At 40.0% G+C, this 27,958-nt stretch overlaps 1 protein-coding gene across 1 annotated transcript in view; it reads left to right on the forward strand.

The window, feature by feature from the left end:
* Positions 1 to 3,240: 3,240 nt before the first annotated feature.
* lrmda (leucine rich melanocyte differentiation associated) overlaps positions 3,241 to 27,958 on the forward strand; it is a 207,079-nt gene continuing 182,361 nt past the window's right edge. The window contains exons 1-2 of the mRNA XM_051960316.1: positions 3,241 to 3,485; positions 3,997 to 4,097. Of these exons, the coding sequence (XP_051816276.1) occupies positions 3,444 to 3,485; positions 3,997 to 4,097 (143 nt within the window). The 5' untranslated portion in view covers positions 3,241 to 3,443. The remainder of the gene's footprint in view (positions 3,486 to 3,996; positions 4,098 to 27,958) is intronic.

The following is a 27,958-nucleotide window of genomic DNA, read 5'->3' on the forward strand; positions in this document are numbered from 1 at the left end:
CACCGTCAGCGCACGCGCACGCGCACGCGCACCGTATTTGCTGTAAATCGCTCCGTCTCTCACAGGAAATTCTAGACGAGTCGACAAAAAATTAATAAAACACAAATATTTACAAAACCAAAATGATTCATGAATCGAAATGGGGGCATTAATAAGTGTAAATAACTAGATTCATCCACATTAATATGAGACTTTGTTACGTCTTTGTTAAGTCCAATCAGTTTAATTAAACACAGCTGGACTCCAATAAGGAAGCAGAACCATCTCGAGGAGGATCAGAAGAAATGGACAGCATGTGAGTTAATATGAATGTCGCTGCAAAGGGTCTGAATACTTCTGACCATGTGATATTTCAGTTTTTCTTTTTTATTAAATTTGTAATATTTCTACATTTGTTTTTTTTTCTGTCAAGATGGAGTGCTGAGTGTACATTAATGAGAAATAAAATGAACTTTTTGATTTTGGCAAATGGTTGCAATGACAGAGTGAAAAATTTCAAGGGGTCTGAATAATTTCCTTACTCACTGTGTATATATATATATATGTATATATATATATATATATATATATTACCACAAATGTTGTTTTTTTTTTTATAATAGTTTATCCTTGGGGTCACCAAGGTCCCCAGACTGCAATCTTTGTATGATAAATATAACAAATGTATAGAAACATAGCACGTAATATTTTAATCAATTCTATCCATTCTTTTTAACATAGGGCAATAAGAATTTGTTGGTGCATCAATTCAACAGAATGGATGACATGAAACAGCCAAGTAAGCACTATTTTGGAAATGAAAATGAGCAGATGGCGAGGAGGTCTCGAGTCAGTTACGATTGTGTGCACCATTTGCATGGTGCCACACATTTGCAATGTGTAAAGCTAATGAAGTTGTGGATGTTATTTGTGAAATGCTTTCATGCTCTTTGTGAAGGTCTTGGAAAAGTTGGTGGACATTTGGGGGAGAGAGGATCACATTGTTGGACATGTCTATGTGGCAGATTTACCAAGCTGTCTAAACCAATTCCTTAGACAGCAAATGGTGGAGTTGTGGACATTCAAGTGTTTGGTTACAGCCCTAACTGACAGCCAGCATGCCAGTAGGTCTTCTCTCTTCTTGTCATTTGTTGCATTGTGCCATTTGGATAAAGCTGCATTTTAAGCTGAAATTAAGAAGTAGCTGGTCATTGTACTAAATTGTGTAAATGTAACCTGTTTTAAATCATAACACAAGAAAGAAGGTTTCTAATTTTTCCCCCTAAATTAGAAAAGAAAATCATTTGTATTTACCCTGCAGGCCAAAAGTTTGGAAGCAACTGTTCACAATGCCTTTCTTAAATTCAGTATGAATTCTATGGATTTGGGATGTATATGCTGCATGATCAGGCTCTACTTACACTGATATTTGCCATTTTCCTCAATTTACCTTTAGGAATACATTGATGTTAACAGACAATTGCTGAATAAATGTTAAAAGAAAAGAAGGGCTTAGTTTGAGGGTGGAGATGATTTAAAAGAGTCACAACTTCAGTGCAAAAGTCAAGAACAGATCACAGCATGCGTTATTCACTTCAGCTCTTAGACTTCTAAGAGTTTGCATACAAAAATCCCAATAAATCTCAAACTGTGTCCATACCTCTTTAACTACCCCAGAAGTGGCAAGAAAGAAACAGCCCAATAAAGAAACAAGAGTACAGATACATATACCTGATAATCATAGTAAAAATGCATTCTGATGAGTGACTCTTTATATAATAATCATGTTTATTTTGTTGCAAGGGGTGGTTAACATCATCGCCTTGTAGCTAGAAGGTCCCTGGTACTCTTCCTGGCCTGGGATCTTTCTGCATGGAGTTTGCATGCTCTCCCTGTGCATGAATGAGTTTCCTCCGGGTACTCTGGCTTCCTCCCACAGTCCAAAAACATTCTCAGGTTAATTGGTGACTATAAATTGTCTGCAGGTGTGAATGAGAGTGTGCTTCTTTGTCTCTCTGTGTAGCAGTGCGACAGACTGACGACCTGTCCATGGTGTCACCTGCCCTCTCCCTAAGTCAGCTTGGATAGGCTCCAGCCTCTCTGCAACCTCAATGAGGATTAACCTGTGTATAGATAATGGATGGATATGTTGTTGCAAAGTATACCAATCAAACTCAAACAAGATTTTTTTTTTTTTTGCACAAATCTGATCTTGCTTGTAAACGTCTGTCCTGCAGTTAGACCCTCCAGAAAAACGCGGGCAAAAATCCTTGATTATGCAGGCTAAAATCCTTGATTATGCGAATAAATATGCGGGGTTTTTATGCCATTTTATGCGGGGAAATTGCGGAAAGTTGCAAAGTATGCGAATAGTTGGGAAATATGCAAAAAATATGCGCGATTCACCTGCCGTCTGGCCGCGGAGGGATGTGTCCTCTAATCAGACACTGGGACTGCTGCAGGGTTACTGGACTGACTGTCTGTGCTTTGGGACGGGGAGAAGCTGACAGCAGCACCTGCTGCTCGTTGAAAACAGTAAATGCAGAATGATCCGAGTTTTTCTGTCAGTCTCCAAAACTGCAGAAAAAGTCGCTAGGACGCTTTGGAAAGTCGCTAAGTTGGCAACACTGGCGCCACGCTCCGCATCGGCTCGTGGTTCTACTGTGTGTGAATGCGCCAACTGATGACGTCAGGCAGGGCGTCACATAAAAACTCACAACTACATTTAGTTTTCTCATTTTATGCTGAAATTGTGAAATCAAGCGGGACCCGCATATTTCTCTTTTTTTTCCGTGTAAATGCGGGAATTCATGCGATCGCATAATCGCGTTTTTCTCGAGGGTCTATGCAGTGTATGTGCAGTCTATGCTGGAATGATGATGATTCAACTCTGGTGGGTCACTGGGCTACTTCAGCTAGCATGGGTAAAACTGGGGCAGTACATTGAGGTTAATGGAATCTTTGTTTACGTACTTTCATCACATGACTTGTTTGGCTCCATGTGTATCTGAGCTCAGCTGTTCCTTGTGCTCTCCAGGTGTCGATGGGACAATCTGAGTGACTTCATTTACACATCTTGTACAACTTTGAGGTGTTTCACTTAAAGCAAGCCGGCTGATAAATAGCGTTTTGGTACACATGCAGGCTGGGTCTAATGCTGTCACCACGAGACAGTCGGAGGCGCTCAGATTTGATCAGCAACAAACTGTGACCGCGTGCTTCCGCACAGCAGCAGGTCAGCTGATCCAGTTGGCACGCGGAAACTGTAAAGGGAATTGGAAAGCGCAAGTAGATCTCTAAAGTAGCAGGGCTGCATTCACATTCCACGTTAACAAGACCGGATTTTTTTTGTTGTTGCTGATGTGATCAGCCTTCTTTTCCTCCTTTTTTTTGTTGTTGTTGTAGAGATCCTACTCAGATCCAAAAACAACAAACTACTGCGCTGTCATCCTCAGGAGGAAGTTATGGCACACAGCGAACCACCGGTAGCTTTGAATGGGTCTCAAGTAAGTTTGTTTAGGAAACGCTTTGTGTCGGACTTTGTCCTCCTGCATGTTTAAGAGGTAACTTTCATCAGCAGCAGAGTTTACCTGCGCTGGATTCTTGCTTGTTTTGTTTCCTGGAGATCACCCCCGTCATGTGACACACTGAGACTACAGTTAGAGACGTGACTTTCAATTTGTTTTCTGTTCCTCCTGCAGCTTTACTGGGAAAAAAAAACGTCTTTAAGTTGCAGCAATACGGTGCAATAAAGTGTGCATATTGCATGACAGCGTGTTTGAACTGTTGCACACTTGATAATGCATAATTATAACCGGAAAACGGACAGTAAAAGATGATTATCTCCTTGCAATAATAATAATATGACGTGTGGTTAATATATCACCTGGCTGCTTTTACACACAATCTGCATCCCAACTGTTGCATTATGTGGCTGTTTACATCATTCAGATAAACTTTTAATTATTATTTCTACTCATCTCATTATTTCTCCATTTTTCTTCTTTATTCTTAAAGATTTCATACATCGGACATGACTGTACCAACATCCCAGCCTTCCTTGGAGATGCATACGGCCACTTTGCAAAGAGGCTGGATCTGAGTTTCAATCAGCTCAGGTAAGAAGATGAGCCTCCAGACGTGTAGTCGCCCTCACACGGCGCCTGTCTCCTCTGTCTGTTAGTGGGAGACGTGCATCTGTACATCAGTTGAATGTGTGCCCTCGGTCTACAGGTGGTCAGAGTGTCAGCAGAGCATCAAAGAGCTGAATGGGTGTTAGAATTGGGCCGGTGCCATGCTGGGGCAGAATAAAAGACGTGATCGATAAATGTGACATGCTAATTCAGGGGGCAAATAGAAGAAAAGATTCCTCTGTCAGGACATGAAGGAGCACCTCATGGCAGCTGCTTCAGAGGGGGCTGCCATTTCAACAGCAGGACTAGCATAGCTGATCTGGCAAGTCAAAGAAAAGAGATGATGGTTATAAGGTGCTTTTATTTCTGAAGCCCCTTTCATGACTGTCAGGCCATGAAGCCATCTCAGCAGAGGCAGGTTTTTGTTCGGAATTGTTGTCTGGAGGCAGTTGTCTATGCTGGAGATTTGGGGTCCTCAATTTAACTGATTTATATTGTGTCATAGTGTAAAATATCTCATTTATTCGCAATGTTCCGAGCAGCTGTTCGGGGTTGAGGGATATTTGATTTAACGCACTGTGAATGTGTGTGTCTGGAGAAAAAAAAAAACATGAATCACTGGAAAATCTTTGACCTACTGACCTAACATTTACTGTCTTCGTGTGCAAACAGATTTCCGAGCAAGGGTCTTATCTTTACACAGGGTGTTGTGTAAATCTGAATTGCTATAAATGTGCCATAACAAGTGATAACTCAGACAATTAACGGGGATGTAGACTTTGAGGCCTGGCCTTGGTTAAACCTGACTATGCAGCTAATTTGAACTGCATGTGTATGAATAAATACGGTAGAAAACAAGCTTAACAAGTGAGAGGAACAATTGGACTGCAATTTAGATTTTTCACCTTTTTATTCCTTCATTTATGTTGTTTCGATAATTTGATCAAATTGGACTAATCTAACACCTGTCGTTGCTAATGTTCTGTTGCCCCATTAGTTTTGTTTTCATGCTGTGTCTAGAGCTGTCACTTTGTTCACAAGGTACAATCAAGCTGCTAAGTAAAATGTGAAGGTGAGCTGCCCTCTGGTTGTTTTTTTTAGGTTTGCAGAATTTAGCACTTGAAGCTCTGCGATTGAAAAACAAACATTTGTAATAGTATTTTTCGTGACCTGGATCAAGTAACCTGTCATTAACATACTAACACAGCTATCCAAAGCAGGTTCTTGGAATCTTTTTAGTACAAATGTTGTTTACTTGTATTAACTGGTGGACTTGTGAGTAATACAAGTCACAAAACTAGACTTGCACTTCAGTAGTTTTTTTTTTTAAATTTTCTGTAGTTTTACTATCCTTATATTGTTTAAGCAGAATGCATGAGCATTGTACAAAACACTCTGATGGACACTATTTGTCTTCGTGTTGCCTCAGAGGAAGTCACAGCCTGTTTTGTCTCACAGAGAGCATTATGAAATCTGACTGAAACAACTCTTGTGCGTTTCGGTTTCAGGAATATCAAGGCCGGCATTATGTTTCTTGCCCTTGAACCTGTCACATGAAGGACTTGATGTTTAGAATCAAATATTTATGAGTCAGATATTACTAATTTATTATTAGTTTTCAGTCCAGCTAATCTCAGATGTCAGATATCATTACGAAACTTCAAAGGGCGGCGTGGGCAGAGAGGTGGTGCAGAAGTAACGAAGTCTAACATGAACCATTTGAGGCTCATATCAGTGCACTATTGATTGATGGTTGGCTAGTGGGGAAAGTGATCTGTTACACAGCGCTTCATGCTTTTCTGCAGACATGATGTTTAAATAACTCCTATAGGAAATCTGGATCATGAGCTAACATGAAACATGTAGGGATAATTTTCCTTTTTTAATTCTAAATCTCTTCTACACTTACATCTCCTTCTGGATGTTGTGCAGATACATTTCCAGACTTGTGTTAGCTGATTCCAAAAACCAACACCGCATAAGATTAGCTCCCAGTGGAAGCTGTTGTTTGTTCACTGTCAAATCTTTATACGTAGCTAGAAAGTATACAGTACTGACCTGCGTGGTTATTTAAACCTTTTGACTGAATACACTTCTGTAGGTGTCACATGACAACATTAGGAGTGGGGGGTGAAATTCAGTAAGTAGCTGAACATGTGATTATGTTATATACTAACTAAGACACAGCATCACCCCAGTTGTTTTTATACACACAAGTATGTAACTATTGAACCCCCTAACACAGCTTACTAATTCTTTGTGATGCTGTGTGTGTGGCTGTTTGAACAGGGTTTGACAAAGACTAAACTGAAAACCGCATGCGACTATATTTTACACAAGAATACTGTAGCTATCGATCTATTAAAACACTAAGATTTATATTTAGTAAGAATCTAGCACTTGTACTCTAAAAGTTGACAAATATTTTCCGGTTTGTGAGACTATAATTAGTTTTGATTTTATTTTGAAGGAAGTAAGACATATTTGAAAGTAAAGTGTGGCTATCCAGTAATTTCTGTAATGTAACACCATTGGCCTGTTGTAATTTTCAATAAGTTGATCTTTTAGCTGATGATTGTACTTATCTTCATATAATATTAAACTCTTCTCTGACTCAGTGTATCTGTGACCATTCAAAGAAATAAATACCAATCTCTTAAGCTACAAATGTTAAAAATATTAACCTACCTTAACATTTTCAAACATACTTTTTGTGGAATTTTAGCTGAAAGATGACTGCTGTGTTGGAAATACAGAATCTAACTCATCAACAGCTCTTTTAGTTTGCACAGAGAGCCAAATATTAGCGTTATCCATCTAAAACTTCTCCACAAAGAAGAAATTAATTCAGCTATGTAGGCAAAAAAACTATGTAAACTCCCACATTTGCCCTTGTAGAAAAGAAGGTGATCATCCACATATCAAATAAGTGGGACATTTGCATCTAAGTATTTATCTGCTAGCATCAGCAGTCAGAACTCTGCTGCTGTTGTTGCATGTCAGGTAGTAGAGACATTTATGTATTGACACCATGACCCCGTTTCACTGTCAGTTCAAGCAAACCAGGTGTAAACAGATGCACGTTAGTTAAACTCAGTGGACTGCCTTCAGCGTCGTGCACTTCTTCATGCTTCTTGACTCAAATCGAGAGGGAGACGTTGCCAGAGTTAGTTTTAGCTAATATGCTTATTTCTGTCAGCTCAATTGACAACACTCATCCAGCAGCCTGACAATGAGTCACAATGAGAAGCAAGGCGCTGGCGTGAGCTTTAACTGACTCCTGTGTCGGCGTGCGTTGCTGGCACATATGTTTCCGTTTTTGTGTATGCCCGTGCATGTTTGCTTGCATGCGGTGTTTGTGCATCTGTCTCTGTGAGCATAACCGTGAGTGGCTGGGCAGGTAATGGCAAGGATGAAATTATGGTAGTGGGCTGTCACACCCACACCTCTCCTCCTGTGTGCTGCGGTGTCAGCCTGTCTCATCAATGTGTTGAAAAGTGTGGCTCACAGTGAGATTTCTGTCTCAGCGACGGGCTTGGTTAGTATTGTGTTGTCCACTTTGTTCCAGGTCAGGTGTGTACACAGTGCAGTGAGGGGGCAGGTGCCATGCTGACATGATTTCTCTCTGTGACTGGGCTGCACTTTTGGTGCCGCCATCTGCTACATGCAGTGTTATCACCCCCGACACATGAGGACTGAAGAAGACACATGTCTGTGAGTCACAGGAAGAAGCCTAACATTGTTAGGACAGTGATACTTTTCTTCAGAAATCTGACAGAGCATCTTGACCAAACCGCATGTGTGAATCAACAGCAACTGTGAAACCTTAGACCTGAACTGTTTACATAGATCTCTTTTAACTACTCAGCTTTTATATTTTCTAGAACTCTGCATTTATAATACACAGCAAAATAGTGACCCGTGTACAGAAATATTGCAATCAAACAGCCTTGCAATTATTCCCAACTTCAGCTTAGAAAAATATCAGAAAGACGCTCAACTTTATGGTAGAGTTTGTAATTGTGTAGGTTTTAAACACAGCATAATAAAGACATTTTTAGTGTTCTGTTTCATGTGCTAAAATATTGGAAAACTAAGTGTAACCAGTCTTGGAGCATTCATCTTACTGTATTATCTGTACAAAACAGGTAGCCGTGCAGTCTGTAATGTACTATTGCGTATATTTACTGTATGTTCGCTCATATGCTGACCTAAAAGTGTATTAGTTATTTGACTAGAAATTATTTTTTGCATATTAGCGTGGTGTAAAATCCTGCGTATGATATATTTATTTTTTTCTTGTTGGATTCACAGTTCCACTTGTATACTATTAATAAAGTCAAGCAAATGGTTCGTGCAGAAATTTCACTGCAGTGTCTTCAAATAACCATTGATGCATTCAACTGGTTGCTGTGTCTCCATCACTGGTGACTTATTCTGCTGTGGACATCTACACATCTTGTTCTGTGTAATGCTTTTAATAGCAAGCCCGAATTAGGTAGTGTATCACCTTGCAATGTTGTGTTTTCACCTTGTGCCAAACTGGAGTGATTTAAATCCTTTATTTATAGTGATACATCAATTTATACATTTTTTTTTTGTTGCTGATATGATTGTCTTTTTTTTTTTGGTAAAGGTGATACAAAATTAAAGCCAAATGAGTCTGTAACCTAACATTGGCCTGAAATGAAGACATTGCTCTCTGTAATTTTTTTTAAAGCAGATAAGCTAAGTTGAAATTCATCCTGCCATTAGTAAAAAGTGGTCCATATTGGACTTTGGTGCGCACTTAGAGCTAAACTGTATGTGTGTGCATGCACAATGTGCGTGTGCCTGTGTGTGTCTGAGGGGGTATGCGCTCACCCAGGCCATGTTGGTGATGGCAGGCGTTTTGCATTTTAATGACAAATCAAGTATGCTAACTCGCATTTTAAAACGAAAGTGTCGCCCGGCTGTCAAAATGAGATGTAAGTAGTCTGATGAAAAGAGAACAAAGAAGACAAAGTAGGGAGGCCTGGTACACTGAGAAATGAAATAAAACCTTGTATGGCCTGTCAACTGTGTCGTTTTATATTCATATCTAAGGAACATTATAGTATTACTCCGCCGCTCAAGCCTCACTCATCTGTCTCTTTTAATTCGTCACAGCCACCGCTCTGTCTTTCAAGTTGCTGTATGTCAACACTGGAAGGGGCCTGCTAATTGACAAATGAGTGTCACAGACATCAAGTGTTCCTTTTCTATCCAAGCTAGGTAGACTCTGGTTGTTTGATGGTGAGGGGAGGAGGAGGAGAAAGGAGGGGGACGTGTGTTATTGGCAGAAACCCAGTAAGAGGCATTAGACTGGCCCTAGAATGAGAAGTGACAACAGGAAGAGAGCCTGTCATTGTCTTGCCTAAGTGTTCAATCTGCAGAGATGCTGGTATGCAGATAAAGTGTCAGTTAGGAGGAGAGGATATGAGACATTGGCAGTATGAAGTCCTCAAATCACTTAACTGGGAGCGCGGAGTGTGTGTGTGTCTGGTAATAGTGGCGGTGTACTCTGTTCTGCTGAGGAAATATATTCCATATCCGATCTATCAGGCCTGTTTAGGCTGATATTCTAGGATAACCTGATCTGTGTCTCATAAATTAAGGAGTATGCAGAGCTCTCCCAGCCCTAAGAGATTTAAACCAGATAGATGAAAGGGACACGTCTGACAGGAAATAACTTATTCATTTGAAGGACATTGATATTTTGAATCATTCTGTGGTACTGGAAAAAAAAGATCTTTTTAATTTTCAACAGGATGTTTTTTTTAAATGATGTACTACTCCTGGGAAAGTGGTGGGACGACATAGAGCTAAGGATGTTATGCGTATTGGATGGCTTGTCTTGTTCGTATATCTGTCCAATTTGAGTTATTTTTTTGTATGCGACTCTTTCAAACACTTTTCTCACCACTGAGGACAGTTGAAACAGTGCTAACACAGAGTCTGGGCAGAGAAATAATGGGACACGTGTGGCCTGTGATGGCTCAAGTCATTAAAATGAGGTTATATCTTGGACGGTCTCAATTGTAATGTCTTTGGATGGATGGTGTTACAAAACTGAGCCAAAGCCTCTTTCTGTTATGGATGGTCAATTAACTTGTGTATGAATGAAATCTCTCCCACAAATTGCAACCACAAATGTGACTTTCATGATGTCTTCCAACTGCCGATGGTTTATCGTTTTGTTTCTGTGTCTTGTGCGTCCAGCAGTGTATCTTCACTCATGCTAAATTTACCGTAATATAAATCTACCTGGCTGAGCAGATGATGTTTGCAGACGAGTTGCAGATTTTATCCACATGTCCTCACCAGTGCAGCTCATCAAATGTTTTACTTATCATCTAAGGCCAAGTATTTGTTCAAATCTATTTGATTTATGTTTTTACATCTGGCCTTGTGTTTAGCGCAACCTGTATTTGGACTGCGATTTGAAAAAGAAAAACACATTTTGAATCACCTTTGGCAGCTGGTAGGAAGCAGGAAGAAGAGAGGACCTCTATCTTTCTACCATCATCAGTCATTGTAAGAACCGGAGGTCATGTGTGGCTCATGAACCTGGTGGACACACTCAGCAGCTGGAATCAGGCAGTAGCCGTAGAGCTTTGTTGAGCAGTCATATAAGAAATAGACGGTTTTGTCAGATTGCAAGCAGTTCATTTTAAATTTTGATTTGAAAATTTGATTGTGGTTTCTATCTGGGGAAGGAGAAACAGTCAGTATTCGCGTCTTTACTTGTTGAGTCGACCTGATCAGCAATCGGCACAACCCATTTTGAGCTCAGTTTTGTATACAGCTACTAAACTACATGTACAAACCAGACTGACTGCAGTATATCTTCAGTCAGTTAAGCCAGGTCACTCTTCTCAGTGTGCAAGTATGTATTTAAGTATGGTTTAAACAGAAACCTCTTGTAGAGCAGTATTTTCTGTTGTGATTCACAGCTGAAGGCCATATGAAACACATTTGGATGTAATACTCTCAAAAACAAAACATGAACTCATAAAGTGGGTTGAAAATTTGAACCTGATATTCTAAATAATATGGCTGCAGTATCTTATTGAGTTTGTACAGTTTTTATACAATAAGGAATCAGAGGCACCACCTAAATGAAAATGGTGACTAAAACCCCAGCCAGTTAAACTGGAATAGAAGGACCAGTGATTTCAAGCTTAACCTGATTTCAGTTCTGTTGTACTTAAGACACCAAATCACAGTATGTTGCCTTCATCTTTTCATAGTGCATCACCGCAAATCTGGCAACATAAACATTAACTGAGGCCAAAAAATGTACAGGTGGCATAATGACACTGTGAAGGTCTTTATCTTTCTGGTTTTTGCAAGTTTGCTTTCACCCATGTTAATCATCATGACAAAAAATAAAACAACAACGTCAGTCTGTGGCTCATTGGTGTGCTGATAGCTTTTGGACCACAATAGAGATCCACAATATAGGGGAATAAGGCCCATCAGGATGTGGTTGCACATGCTATACTTGATCTAAGGATAAAAGCATTGCAGGTTTTGTTAACTTTGTGGCATTTTTTTTGGACAAAAAAAAACAGCTTTGGAGGTGTGTCTTCTCAGACAAAGACTGAGCCTATAGAGAAAGTGTTTCAGCTGCTTTTTTTCAGTTGTCCATTTCATGCATAGAACAGGTTCGCTCATTTAAATTTATCCAGTTGTTTGTACATAAATGCACTCAAAGGTGTGCGTTATGCCTTTTTTCCTGTATTTGATCAATGCAACTGCTGTGATTATGTACTGAATGTGCCTAAATGTCGATCTCAAACCGCAGCTCCATACTGTGCCTGAACACCTCCAGCACAGAGCACCAGAGCTGCTTCTGCTGCTCTGCTAACATGCTGCTAATGCTACACCTACTACGTAGACACAGTGTTAGACCAAAGAATAGCTAGTCTATCACTTTTCAGCTTCATAGTTCCTTTACCCAGAGTATAACATATATATATAGTATAAATCTTTATCTCACTGTTAAGCACAACAAAAGCCACGGAACCATCACTGTCAGGAGCTGCCATCAGCCGTCCAGAGCTTTCCACAGCCTCCCTCTTCTTCAATCTAAGACCATCTTGCAGTCGGGGTTTCTGAATGGAAGGGAACATCTTTATGTTCCTTTTGTTCACATTATATATACTGGGCAGTGATGCCATTCCTTTTATGACTGCGTCACATTTTTTATTGTATATCCCAAGACGGATGGCGTGCCACTGACACCGAGATTTACAGGCCTTCAGCTTGCAGTGGCAGAGCTTTAGAAGGGCCTGCTGACATCTAGCCAACACTTTGGAGGAGGAGAATAAAAGCTGACATTTTATTGGCTCTAAGAGAGAGAGAGGAGTTGGGGTTGTGGGGGAGCACTGAGGAAGGGAGCGAGGAAAGAAAGGAAAAGAGACTCTGTTTCTCTACTTTATATTTTTCAGCACTGCCAGCTGTCATGGGGACCTTGCTAAAAAGAGCGGATTTATTGGGTATTATTTAGAAACTTGTCAGTGGTAATGACTACAGCTATGATTTCAATTATCACCCACTAAATATAGCTTAATTCACTGCCTCGCCGACCATAATGAGCCACCCTGACATAATTTTTCAAGAATTCGATACTGTGCTATTTTAATATTTTATGTTGACCACTGATTTAATTTTCCTCCCTGGTGCTTGGCATGTGGCAAGGTCCCACTCCTTCATGCGCAGTTGGATAGTCGGAGCTATTGAGTTCAAAGCTGTCCCAGGGATATATTTTTTCCATTGACAGAAATCCAATTAGTTTTAGTACACAGTATGGCTGAATAAAAAGGGTCTTAAAATCTACAATATGTTTCCTTAGCGTTTTAGCAGAGTGCAAAGCCAGTGATGGATCTTTATGATTTGAACTGATGGGGCCCAAGTGGACATACTCCCTTTTCTATTTTGGCAAGTGAAAAACAAACCATCCATATGTCTTATTCATTTTGATGGGCAGAGCGAAGTCTTTTGATATTGCGTAAACATCTACTGTATAGTGCATGCACCGGCTAAGATCTTGACTCTCCTGCATATTTAAACACTTATTAAATACTTTACAACTACTACACAAATTCCGCAGAAACACCATGTAAATATGAGAGAGGGGGAAAAAGTCAGATGTATAATTCATTAGTGACATGTTTAGTAAGTAGACCATTTGGGAGAGTTAATGTGTACTCAGGTTTTGACATGAGGGTGTGCATTTTTAAGCGAACATTAAAAGGGAGATGATTAGAACTGGCACTCGGCTGTCAATAAAAGGCTTGCTGCCTGAAGTTGATGATATGGGTGCATTTTTATGTTGGAAAGCTGATTCTTTTCTCATGTCCTCTCCCACTGTGACAATGGTTTTTAAGCGCAGAACACATGCAAAGTCATTTAGGGTACCTGCGGACAGTTAAGGCCTCCACGTATTGGGCATTTTTCCCATTCAAAAAAAAGTCAAAAGGCAGCAGTTTATCCCGTAGACACAACCTGTGTCTCTTTTAGTTCATAACTCAAGCACTGTTTATGTTCATCCCATCACATTTACCCATCTCCTTGATTGATGATGTAAGCAACTGGAAGGCATGGAACATATTAGAACAGAGCATGAAGAGGAGCAGCCATACTTCTGCTTCCCCTGGCTGAATCCCAGATGGAAAAAGGAAAAAAAAAAAGGTTTTGGAGCCTGTTTTGGATGATGAACAAAGGAGCTTCCTTTGGTATGGTCTAGGCAGTTTTGGTCGCTTCATGGCTTTCAATCTCCCCACTGTCTTTCCTAGAGGGCCCAGGGGTGAAAAGTGAAGACAGATACATGCGTGTATCCATGCCAAGATTTTTAGAGGAGATTGCAGCTTTTGCCATGTTTTGAATTTTAGGGGATGCTTATTTTAAGAGGACTGCATGATAAATGTTGTCAGTAGATGAATAAATCCTTTGACCATATAAAACGATTGGAGGCTGTTATTAGATATAGCAGCTCTTGAAGGCCACACTATTAGTAAAAGAATTTGCTCTTACATATTGGTGAAGACCAGGGACCCATATAATAATTTTTGAACCTCTGTAGTTTGAGTCCGGTTTAATCATAGTTTCCCACTCCTGATGTGATAAACCTCAGTACACACAGGGCATCGTATTTGCTTGTTCTGCAATTTCAGGCCCCTAACAACCTTCGTGGGTGAGTTGTTGTGTCTTTTTTTTCTGCTCTCCTGTAGAACGCTTAAACCATCTCTGGCCCTGGACAGCTGTGCCACATTCTTAGCACAGCTGTGGCTCATTTCCTGTTTCCATTTTAGATAAACTTACTCACATCTTTCACAGCTTTCACTTATAGAAACCACTAACTGTCCTTCCAAGCTGCCATCCCAAGAACTTGATATTGGTCAGACTGGAAGATTTGCCTCAGATAGCAGCCTCTCACTCAGCTGCACTCTTGTTCGCCCTCGTCTTGTTTATAGTCTACATTTGCTTGTTCCATTTGCGAAGCATGAAGAATAAGTTTAGAAAACTGTAGTTGAGAATGAGCTCAGAAATCAAGGGTAAGCTACGGTTCTTTTGAGGCTACATCTGACATCCATCAGCATGGAAATATGTTTTAATGGTCAGGCAGGCTGCAAGACATCAGTAAGCTGTTGCCTCACTTTTCCACCCAGGGACATATTGAGATAAGAAACAGTGACGGCATGTTTCATATCCATGCTGCTGACAAGTCTGTGCTGGAAAACTACAAGGAACAACCCTTCCATTTTAGGGCCAGCAGGCTGCGTAGTACAGTATTCCAATCCTCTGTTTTGCCTCTTAAAACACTGTTTATCCATTAGGATAAATGCATTGAGTCCCATCATACTTGTTCCACTGCAAGCTGCTGACTGCACTATTAGCTGACAGTATGATTATGTGAACAGCAGACCAAACAGCCTTCTGATCTTCTCTGTCTGTCCAGACGTTTGGTGATGTTTAAGAGTTTATCCCCAGCGGTAATGGAGAGATAGCTTTTGTACTGGGGGCACTGTAGAGTTTCTTTATTTTCTCCCTCTGTCTGGATCCCGGGCCCCTGGGTCCTCCAAAGCTCAGAACATGTCTGTACTCAGATGTTTCAAAAACACCAAACAGCAGAGGAAGACGAGGAAAAGGAGGAGGCAGAGGAGGAGGAGGAAGAAGAAGGGATAAAGGAGAGACGAAGGGAAATGGGAGGAGGGTAAGGAATCCTCATAGGGACAAAGTGTACATGTACAAGCAGACCAGGCAGAGAGGCCCAACAGGGTCTGCAGACTTGTGATCTGAGGGCCGTTTGTGTGTCAGCCAGATCAAAGTGTGTGGAAGAGTAGGAGAAATCCCTTTACCTTCTCTGACTATGGAAACCCTTATTGGCAGCAAGGTAGAAGGAGGGGGATGTTAACGGAGGGCTGCAGTGAAGCGCTTCAACTTGTGATGGTTTTCATTGTTTTTGTTTCACTTCAAGAAAAACCACAAATCCTTCAGTTTTACTCATACAGCTTCAGGCTCATTGCTTTGGATAGCATTAAACATGTAGGCTACATGGAGCATTTTATTGCCAATATTTTATGGCCATATTAATTTTAAGACATTTGATACTTTGGCACAGTGACTGCCAAGGCTGTGACCTCTGGCCCCCAGTTCTGTATTTCACACAGAACGGCTGTGTTGCTGTAAGCTTTGGTTTATTGTATTAAAAAGGACAACAGCTGTTCGTCAGAGTAAACAAGAAGGCTTTCATAGTTTATTACAGGATGAGTGTTTTCCTCCTTTTAAACAAGAGAAGATTGATTGGTTGGCTGATTGTAAATCATCCTTTTTTTTGTATAGGAAACACTCAAAACATGAAAGAATACCACAGTGGAAGATGGGCAAACATGTAGCAATATGGATTCCTAAAAAATTGAGGGGTTGAGAAACTATATCACTGATGTGAGATGCAGTAAACATACTGTGACACGGTGGTTGTTTTTGCTGACAGCTCCTTTAACTTTACCCTCTAGTTTAGATAAAACAATAGAGCTTGAGGATTTTTTTTTTCTTCTGAGCACTCTCTGTACCGATGTGCAAATGTATTTGGTACAAGGTAAACATTCAAGAAGATTATTTCGAACTGTTTTTTTATTTTATGTTTTCAAACACATTGAGCTGTTGTTTCCTTGTGTAAGAGCACATTATTATCTCCAAAATGTTCCTCTTTGAGTGAGATCAGGCCAGAATATGAAGGTACAACTCAAATCTAAAGGAAGAAGAAGTAGAAAAAAGACCTAACCTGCTCATTATGCTGCTCATGGTTTTTGAATAATAGACAAATAAAAGACATTTTTTTGGCAGTGTTTTAATGTTTTCATTCAGCTGTGTTAAGTCAAGCAAACATTTTCTTCTTTGTGTGTATATTGAGACGTCATATCAGTGGTATTTTTTCATACACAGTACATGAACAAGCATCAGTTATTACCTCAGAATTTGGCTTTTTTGATTTTTTTTTTTAAATTTTTAAATGCCTTGAATCAAGTGCTGATCTCGTTATTTGTCCTGTTGTCCTCACAAATCCATACAGAAGTTGTTAATTTTGCAAACATGTATTGCGATTTGCAAGTACGATTTACAAGTTTGAATGAATTACACTATTTCTTAGAAGTGTAGCTGCTGGAGCACAGTTGTTTTCCAAAGAGAGTACAATAGAATAGAAATACTTGATTGATCCCAAAGGGAAAATTCGATTGTTCCATTAGCAAACGGAAGAGTAAACCACCACCAAAATAGAAGTAAATTAGAAATAAAAACATGCTAAAGTACAAAATGCAGTGCTAAAGTGTAAAATATACTCTGATTAAAAATGTACTAAAGTGAAAAAATGAACTGTAACATGTCAAATGCTAAATACACACCGAATGAAGACATTAAAAACCTGTAGACATTAAAGTCACTGGAGATTATCAGCTAAACACCTCTATGCCAGTCTTAATTGACCAGTGATGAGCCTATATAACAGTCATTAAACCAAGCCAAATGGTTAAATACTGCTAATCAGTGTGTATGTATTTAGCATAAAGCTTTATAAATGTGCAGTAGTAGCCATTTGGGGCAACAACAGGGCATTAGTGCAACTCTGAACTAAATGAACAGTAGCAAGTCGGACATACAGTAGACCTATATATACACACAGCTGTTCCTTCCACAGAATGCCAGACAGTCCGTCACTCATACGCAGCCCCTCATGCTGGGAACCTGCAGTGAGTGTATCCTTCCATGGGCCTGGCTGTTTAAATTAATTATTAGTTTTATAGCGAACCCCGAGGCCTTGCACAGGCAGCTAATCCCTGTAGAGAGCTAATCCGACCCCACGTTACAGAAAATCAATGCTGGTCTTTGGTGTAGGCATGCCATCAGGGCACGGGGACACATGTCAGACAGGCCTCCTGATTTTTTCATGAGGTGTGTTTTTGAAGTGGTTGAGCCGGTGGATGATGCTCGAGGTAGCCAGAATTGAAAAGTATATCCGGAAGCGATAAAAAAAGGCTTGTATGACCAAATTTCTCATGGGGTGCAAGTGATGCAAGTGTGTGGGTTTTTTTTTTAGTGGATTCTTTTTTTAACTGAAAATAGATATTGAGATGGATGCATGGAGAGGACTCATGCTGTCACAAATATGTACCCTTATAATACAATACTCCTCACATATAAAGCTTAGATTTTATATTTGTGATCAAATTAATAGTCCCTGGCTGATAAAACGGCTCCTGTAAATGAGTTTTGTATGTTTCTTTTGAAAGGATAACACCACCACAAGATACCACATGGCTCTGTTACAATGACCTTCTGGCAACCTCTGTGATGATAGATGTGTGTGTGGTGGATGAGTGTCCTGCAGTCATCAAGGATTTAGGGGATTTTGTTTGCAGTGACTGTCTGCAGATCAAGTAGTCTGAGTTATGTCATGCCGGCTATTTTCACTGGTGTGGCAGCGGCTCAGGGTCGGTGCCAGTCGAGTCTCGCTGTAAACATCAGGCCATGCCATTTTCCCTGATAATTTGATGAAAGAGGGGGATTGGAGCAGTCATTTTGAAAATGTCAATTTGTGTCTTTTTAGCAATAAATCTTTTTCTTATGACCCAAAATGAGAACATCCTATTTTGTCTTGGAAATGATGCAGACAGTCTGTGATTTGAGATCAGTTTAATGTCTTGTCAGATTTGATACATGGTAAAAAATTGAAACCACCATTCATTTTCTTTTACTCTGTCAGGGCTTAATACCATTCAGAGAGGATATGAATATTTCTCATTCCTCAGTCTCATTTCATATTCTCAACTGTCTGTCAGTAATTGGAGGATAGAGAGAGAGATGATCTGACCCAGTCCCCTACTTTTTTTTATTTTTTTTTTGCACCTCTCATTCTGTCTATTAGTTTTGGCTTACCAGCTTTCTCTCTCTCACCGGGGACTGGCATGTGAAGATAATAGGTTTCATAATGTGTGGAGCTTCATTCCAAGCTCTTCTGTGCTTCTCTTTATGAGAGAACAAAAAATGTCGAGCCAAGTCAGCCTATTCATTCTTTTCTTTTCCTATTGGGAGATTAATGAGAGAAACAGTGCTGTCTCAAGCCTTTTGTGACAGGCTTCAAAGTCCCTGTACTGGAGGACTCGCATGTAGAGTTCACACACGTGCTCATTTCCTGTTAGGCTGTGATAGTCGATTAGGGAGGCGAGCACATGATCAAAACTATATGCTGCAATTATCTCAACATTTGTTGCCAAATTTGTTTAACATAGGTGATGTGATCAGATATTAACTGTCAATAAGAGGTTTTTCCAGCTCTTTTTAATTGTGGTATTTTAATCGCTCAGTAACTGTTTTAAGTAACATGAGAACTCGACGCTAAATATTGTTTGTTGCGAATTTGATTTCATGAAGTGAAACCTTTGTGGACTGACTGATTCTCTTGAGGCGGGATGACACTAGTGAGGAAATAACATACACAGAAAATCTTGTGTGTTGTCATAAGACCTTTGGGTTTGTCAGTACAGTGAAGTACAGTGTACAGAGTACAGTGAAGCATTCATTCTCAGAAGAGTAAAATTAATGATTTGTTTTTTATTACTTGCTTTGATATACTCTCAGTCCATCAGTCCCATTTTATCATTTCTTACCACTTGGATATTTTTATGATGTTTTATGTTAATAATACATTGAAAACTGAAATATTGTCACATGTAGAAGTAACTGCCCCATCAAAAAGTCAAATTCCTGTCATACACATCTCTTCTACGTAGTGATTAGCATAATGGCTATGAGGCTGTGCAAAAGCAATATGCGTCTTAAAAATCTACGTTTGCCGCTGTTCCTTGGCTGCCATGACCCTAAGCAGTTTCTGAAGCATCAGTTTAAAAAACATCTCTTGTGACAGCAAAAGTGTGCCAGATTCCCATCATATGACGGACACAACGGACAAAATCTAGACAGAGCGATCATTGTAATGGTTGCATATTTTTTTCTTTAAACTCCCTAAATTTAGAGTTGACTTAGTGCCAGCGCCTTTTCTTCATCTTTGATCTAAGGCAAAACTGTTCCCCCTCCAAGATATGCTGTTGGCGCTAATTTTAGTGATGGCACAGGAACAGACAGTTCTAAGTCGATGCCAGAATTTAGAAAATGTCACAGTGCTTGTTTTTCTATGGTGAACTGCAAGTTCCAAAGGATGCTGTAGATTCTGGACAACAACTCCAACACGTGGAATGGTCTGCTGCAGCTTATGGCTGTACAAATAAAACAACAAAAGGGAGCAGTTCAGGAATAAATTATAGAGGAGAAAAAAAACACAATGTAAACACAACAAATAGAAGACACACCTTAAATCTGTCTAAGCGACTCATCTCATCTGGTTCTTCACACAGAAATCAAGGTGGGCAATTGTAAGTTGTAACAACTTTATATTAACAACATGTCATCAACATATTCATGTGTTTTTTTTAATTATTGTTTCTTTTATTGCAGCAATCACAGACAAATGGTATGATTGTTTTAAGCTAACATAGCTACTTCTTCTGATGTTTTATGATAGCTGGCAATCTGCATTGTGGCGCTTTCCTGGCACCTTCTGAACTGGAGCCTGACTTGGGATCTTATGATATGATATACTTTTCTGTTAAGATTGTTCTTTTCCAAAAATATGAATCTAGCAATAAACCCAACATGCCCTGAGTTCAGTTGTAGCAGTTCTTGTAGTTATTAGCCCATAATCTAGGGTCTGCTTATAGCATTAGTACGCTACTGTCGTCACTGTCTGTCAAAACATACTGTTGTGTCTTGATACTGAGACTCGGGAATATTGAGAGAGAGCCCCTATTTTAATCCATGTTCACATGTTTAAAATGTCTGGATAAATTATAGTAATCAGGTCCACACAACCCAAAGCATGAAGGCCTCATGCTGAAATTTATGTTTGCCAACTCTGTTCCTCTATTCCATTATTGCAACTAAGGAAAGCCTTTGTATTTCTTTTGCATAAGAAAAAAACAACAAAACAAGTGGCTGTGAAAGCTGACAGTAAACTGGTTGCTTAAGTGGATGTAAATACAGTGACTGTCACTCACTGTTTCTTTGATTGGCTGAAGTTCATAATGTAAGCTGCGGGAGAGTTACTTATCCAGGTATCAGCACTGTATATTCTGTCATTCTTCATTTTCTCTTCTTCTTCTTCTTACCCGAGTAATCAGACTTTTTTTTTAGGGGACATATTGGCTTTATGCCAAAACATCTTTCAAAAAGTGAGACAACTGGGACAGATTTGGAGGGGAACCAAAAATCTCTTGTTTGTAGAAATGCTATAGTGCAAACCTGCAATACTGTTGTGAAGGATGAAGCTCCTTAGTTCAAAAAAACCCCCCCCAAAAAAAACCCAGACATGACAGACGTACATTACTCAGAATTACTTTCCAGAAACTGAACTTTTTTTATAGTGTTTTACTCTGTAGTTGTCACACAGAGCTCCTTTGGTAAACCTATCATGTGTTCATGAATACAAAAAAGTAATAGCATGCGTTAAACATTGATGTTTTCATGACTACACAAAGTTAGGGAGAAGGTAAAAGAGGAAAAAAAACATGGGAAAAACTTTGTTTTTTTTTTGCCTGTACACGGACGACAGGATTGTATATTTTCTTTACATGGCTTTGATTAAAGGTTTTGAGAGAGAGGAGACATTTCTTTTGCTTTATGGCTCTCTTTGCCAGCTTGGCAGCAGCACTAGCATTTAAATGCCCATTAACAACCTTTTAACTGTCAAGATCTTTTGAAATATGGATATTTGCTTTCCTCGCCGCTTCAGAGCCACCAAAATTACTTTTAATAGCACAAGTGTTGGTATTAATACGTTCCTTCATGAGCAGTAGGCTAGCTGCATGCCATTCTAGTGCAAAAGGAGTTTGCCAGTGATGTCTGATTAGGAGTGCAAGGGGAGATTAATAGATGTTTCTTCCCCTCATTTGTTATCACTCTTTTAGCGCATTGACTGACTACAGCGTGTGATAAATAGAGGGAAGCCTCCGCATTTCCTGAGTGTGACACTATCTATCTACTCGTCAGCCCAGCCCTGTGTTGATGCGATGTCTCCTCTGACAGCACGTCCAAAGTCAGCTTCCTAGTCCTGTGCAATTTCAGCAGCAGAGGGAAAAGGTGTTTGGGATCTGCATTTTAATCCTGGTCTGTTTAATGTTTGCCCCCTGACAATCTGGGCCAGACATCATTTTAATGGTATGTACAGTGATAAAGCCAATAAAATGTCAGGATGATTGATAATCTGAGCATTATAGCAATATGACTTTCCAGTTCTCCTCTGCGCTCCAATGATGGTTTCCAAATTGAATTCTTTATGTGTGCGTGTGTGTATGTTTGCATGCGCATTCACATGGCATACATGTGTGCGTCTTCGCCTACAACCTTAGGTGAGGGGGGAAAACAGAAGAAATCTTGTTAGTTTCTAGTGAATCGGTTTTTAGTGCTTATGCAATACATTATTTCCAAAATAACAAACCATATCGGCTGAATAGATTATCTCAGAAGTTTTGGCCCCGCTTACTGTATTTGTCTGGAAAATATGGATTGGAGTGGGAACAATTATAAGGATGATTACCATATTTCTTCTGTTAAATAAATGATATGAAATCCTGCTTTCCTCTGGGTGTCAGGAGCTGTGAATGTATGAAGCAGTCTGGTGTGTGTTTCATATCAAAGCCGGCTTATTTTTGTCTACCGGGGGCGGTGGGGGAGAGAGAGAGGATGCCATTCATATCTCTTGACTTATGAACTTGTCCAAACACAGGTGGACATTGACACGCCACAGATGCTGCTGGAGCAGTCAAATGTAGCACTTGCATTTTGTCTTTAAGCTTTTGTTTTGATTGTTATAATTTGTTAGTTCTCTCCCTTTTTTTCGTACTTTTCTTATCGATTCTATTTTCATCTGTTTAAACATTAACCTGTCTGCTCATTTAGAGTTATTCTCTCGCCTGGAGTCTTATGGATGAGATCAGATCTATCTGATTTATTACTTGCTATTTGCAAACCAATAGCAGGTTGGAGATTGACACCACATGAAGTCCAGGAGTGCAGTCCATGTCTCTTTGGACCTATGAAACGGCTCCTTTTATCTTCAGCAAAGTCGAGCAGTGCTGCCTCTGACTGGCAGTCATAGAAAGCTCTTTGTTTTATGTAAATGGTGATTGATGACATGTCTGGCACAGCCTGCAGTTTTTGACAAAAAGTATTGATGGCTGCTCTCAGTAAAGTGTTAGTCCAGGTGACAGAGCAATCCATTTTAAGATGAATGAGAAAGAGAGAGAGAGAGCAGCGGAGAGACTGAAACAGGAAAGTCATCAGCACTTTCTGGAACGGGTTATGCATTTTGTAACTGTAGTTCCACGATCATAGGCTTTCAAACAGAATACACACACACACTGATATTTTGCTTTAATTAATGTGGGTCGTCACACAGCTCCATACCAGCGTAATGGCTACACTGGTCCACCGAGGAAAACATGTTGTTACAAAAGATTGTGAGATGCTTACGTTTTTTTGGGGGGCTAATCATCGGGTTTGACTTGTCAGCATAACAGTGAAAACAGCTGGAGCTTTGTGTTTACTGTCATCGTGGGTGTATGTTAACCAAAACCATGATCTTTTCCTAAACCTAACCAAGTGGTTTTGTTACCCAATCTTAACCAAGTGGCATAAACAAAAACAAAACCCCCACAGAAAATGATAAAAAAAACAAAGGGGGACTGAAAATAAAAGTAAACAGCCATTGAAAGCATTTGAATGGGTAGGTTTTAACCCAAACCATGCTCTTTTTCCTAACCTAACTAAGGGACTTTGGTGCCTAAACTTAACCTAGTATTTTTGTAGTGTAAAGTAAATTAAACGGTGATTGAAAATTGCGACAGAAAACAAAAGTTAACATTGAGTGGCAGCATCACAAAACTCGAATGTCTTGGACTAAAGTGATTTGTGTCTCTTTCACCCCTCCTTTGCTATGTGGGCCGTCTGACGTGACTCATTCATGTTAAGTCTTGCATCTTGTGGTTGGTCAGTTTTTTTTGTTGACATTAGGAATCCAGTTTGAATGATCATTTCCTGTCTTCCCTGAAGACTTCTTTCTTCCTAACAGTGGGAGCTCCACGTAATTTTCACAACGGTCGGTCCTCATTCGGTGCTCAGCCTGATGTAGAGGATCAAAGAAGAGCCATTTGACCTGGCATTGATTTGATAAAGAGATGAGGCACATTAAATGAGATGGCTACATTAGGCCGGGAACAACTTATTGAAAAAAGTAGGTTCTCTGTCATTTGGCCGGCCATGATAGTGTGGTGAAAACTGCATTGTGTACACTGGTGACATTGACATACATTTTGTGCAATTGCAAAGACATTAATAGACTCTGCAGAACATTTTGCAATTACTTTGTGAAAGGTTGACTCCTCTAATTTATTCTGATGTTTTGTGCCATTAATCTGCAGCGTCACCCGACTTCTATTCAGCTTTAGGTGGCAAGCAGCTACCATGACGTTCTCTGGTAAGATACCTTGGTAAATTTAGAATTTTTTTTCCCCACTCACTAATGACAAACTGTTACTCAAAGGCTGTAAAGCAACCTCAGTATGTTTCCTCCAACATCCGTCACTGTTGGGAAGTTTCAGTGCCCTAATTTATATTATAATGCTGTGTGGTCTTCCCATACATTGCTTTAGCTTGGTGCTTACTTTAAGGGATAGTAGTCGCCGTTCTCCATTGACTGTTTGTTGACAGCTTGTTGAAATAAATTTTGCAGATTTTCTAGCTTTCAGGAAATCAATATATTTTAATTATGAATGTTGAAGAGCTCTCATTTGTTTATTTGATGTGGCTCACATCATCAAATGCTTCTTGTAGCTGTCAAACTCAAAATGTTTGGGTTTTTCCTAGAGAAACACGTTGACTCAAATTCAAAATGACTACCTCAAAATTACCAAAGTAGATGTCCACGCTCTATTTAACCAAGTTTTGACTTTTACTATGCAGAAAAATGACAAATGAGGTGTCTTTCACCTAAAAGGGTATGTTTGAATCACATTTTAGTCTTGATTTCCAACATTTCAGAGAAAAATCCAGATGAATCCAACCTTGAGATATTGATTTTTGGACATTATCGCCTAGTACTCCATAATGCACTTGATACATTTAAGCTATCTGAACTTTTTTCCAAATTTAAAATGTCTAAAAATGAAGAATATCCGTTGATTTGGATGTTCTTAAAGATACAGCAATACTTTCTTGTTCTGCATTCCTGTTTCTGATGCTTTTATGCTGATTACTAAAATAGCCCCCTAAAAATATACTAAATGAGGGTAACCTGTAAATGAAAAGGCTCTTATGTCTTGTCAAAATATACCTGTCTGTCAGTTAGGGCTCATTTAGTGCCTGTGGGACTCAGATTTTACAGCCACTGGATTTGTTTGAGTTGGATAATGGGTCCATGATCCACAGGGGCAACTTCATCCCCCGTACTCCATCTCTTACCTGACTCTGGGATGATGAATGTGAATTTACATTTGCTCTCTATGCTTTTACACTCGACAGTAATGTAATTTCACTAATGGAGCCTCTATCAAAGGGAAGTTTACTTTTGGATCTGTGTTGTGAGGAATGTTCATACGGGACGAGACAGCCAGAAGTCTGATTGGGAGAAAAAAAAAAAAAAAAAGAGAAATGCTGCTAGTCTGCATGTATGAAGAAAATCTATAACGCAAACTGCTCTAAAAACGGACCTGGTGCTGACGTGTGTCTGACAAAACCAGATTTAACAGATGCTTCAAGGGGACCTTAACCCATGAAATCACGCTGTCCTGCATCCAGAGCCCCACCCTCTAACTGCTGTATAAATAGATTCTCGTGACAGGGTAATTCATCTCTGGCCATGAAAACATCAGCTTTAAAAGACAGCTCGCTGAGACCCTGCGCTTGTTAGGGGCCAGATCAGCAGCCCAGATGCCTGGGATGTAAACTCATGAAGAGAAGATTAATTTATCTGTCATCCCTGACTTTGACAGTTGTTGTAAATTTGACTCTGGCCTCTGCACACGGAAGGGAAGAGGTGGGGGGAGAAATGAGAGACGAGCAAAGATATGGAGAGGAGTGTGAAGAGGGAGGATGGCATTGGCGAGGGAGGGGTAAGGTAGGGGCGAGCGTGTGTCAGAAATTTCAAACATACAGCACAGTATTGACAAGAGAACTCACTCACTCGATGCTGGTGTGCACCTGGACTGCATCTCCAGCCCAACCTCTGCAGATGATGTGTTTGGAAACCTATTGTTGGGAGACTTTTAGCAGCGGTTTTAGCTCACGTCTCTGCCCCTTTTCTTCGAAATGCGCCCTTCCTCCTCACCGTTTCTCACCCCCCTGCTCTTTTCAAGATGGTGGCCACATAAGGCACACTGGAAAATGAGTAGTGGTGGTGTCAGGGAAGCCATTTGGGGTCTGATTGATGGTAGCAGGCGAACCACAGCGGCCATGTTCTCTGATCTCCCTATGTGCAAGCCATGCTTGGCGCTCTCTGCGAAACAGGAGAAGTTTTTTTAAAAGTTAATGCCACTGCCAGACACATTGCATTATATTTCTCATCATATCTGTGTCAGAGTTTCAGAAAATAGATGATGAATTGAGATGCATGAAATATTTATCACTGGAGAGGAAGATGAGCTGGCTTTGGAAGAAAAACGGCAAAAATGTATCGATGAGATCATCAAAATCTTGTTTACTGTGGCATGCACGATCACCTGTGTATAAATGGGTTTTATTTCTTTGATGTAAATTGATAATTGCTGTCATAATTCAGATGGTGTATAGGTATTAATACATGGATGTATGATGAACAATTTACAGCATATCTTCCCCAAATTACGTATTGCTAAGTTTTGTACATTATATATTTCATCTGAATGGCAGTTTTTAAAGTTTTATGTCCAACCACTTTTTTTCCACAGCTCTTTATGCCAGTCGTGCTAACTTTAAAAAAAAAAAAAAAGTTTTATAGAGCTACAGATGTGGATGTAGTTATGAATCTTGGCATAGATGCAAGACCGGTGCCGTCAATAAAGAACCTCCCTGAGCTTTGGGTCTGCATAAGAATTACGATGACTCCTCTTGGCTTTATTTGACCCTTCTCGCTTTCTGTAGCGCTGCCATGAATGCTACTGAATTTGCAGCAACCACACTTTTAACTGACACACTCGATGCATTACTAATTTATTTCTGTGAGCATTTCAAGGAGCATCCACTTCTGAGTAGTCCACCTCTTCATTGGATTTGTTGTGTGTCTGATCATCCCAAACACAGAGTCTAGCATGAAAGCAAATCAGTTAAATTTGGTTGTATGTTATAAACACCCCTTATATGTCTGATTGCACCTAAGGGAAGTGACAAATATAGCCCAGGAGATCTTCAGCTTTTATTGTGGATTAGCATGCTAATAGGCTTTCGACTTGATTTGACAGACTTCGTTTCCCCCCGGAGAGGGACAGCCTCGAGCCAGAGAGAGGGATTCTGTATGGGGGTAAGCAGCGGAGAGGAGGGGTGGAGAGAAGAGGGAAAAGCGGGTTTAAAAAGGAGCGTACTGCCGGGTGGATGTGGAGGGAAAACGGGAGGCGTTGCAGGTTTGAATGAGTGTGGAAGATATTGCCAATTAGCATGTGGAGGAAAAAAGGTTCTGACAGGAGAGGTAACCCAGTCATGATAAATATGGTGACTTAACAGTCTCTCCTCCTCCTCCCTTTTGTCTGTCAGACCCCACAGCTGTGGACTTAAGAACTCTTTTCACCTAAAAGGAAATCAGAAGATAATCCCAAGTTTGATGTTAGGAGAAACTCTTGAGTCGGAGGGGAAAAGGGGTCACTGGTGTATAGGGCAACGGGTTTAAGCTGTAAACCCTTCACAAAAGGTTCTGACAGAGCGAGTTCCTCCCCAATCTCTCTGAGTATATTTGGAAAGTTCTGAGCACCTTCTCCGCGCATGACTAAGCCTACTGAAGAAAAGGGAGATAAAGGAAATCACTGGCTTTAAGCAAAAGTTTAATTTCCCTACGAAAACAAATACCTGGTATCAATCGGTGAGGTGAAATTGAATCCTCTCACCTGTTCCGTGTTTGTCAGAATTCTTCAGTATAATTTAAAAAGCTACCCGAGTTTGACTGGCACTCCTCTCTCATAGTTTTGTCAACATCAATTGTTGGTATTGGTGGGGTTTTTGGCATCTTATTCCAAGAGGATGATGAAATT

This window comes from Acanthochromis polyacanthus, chromosome 15, assembly GCF_021347895.1.
Source record: "Acanthochromis polyacanthus isolate Apoly-LR-REF ecotype Palm Island chromosome 15, KAUST_Apoly_ChrSc, whole genome shotgun sequence".
NCBI lineage: Eukaryota > Metazoa > Chordata > Actinopteri > Pomacentridae > Acanthochromis > Acanthochromis polyacanthus.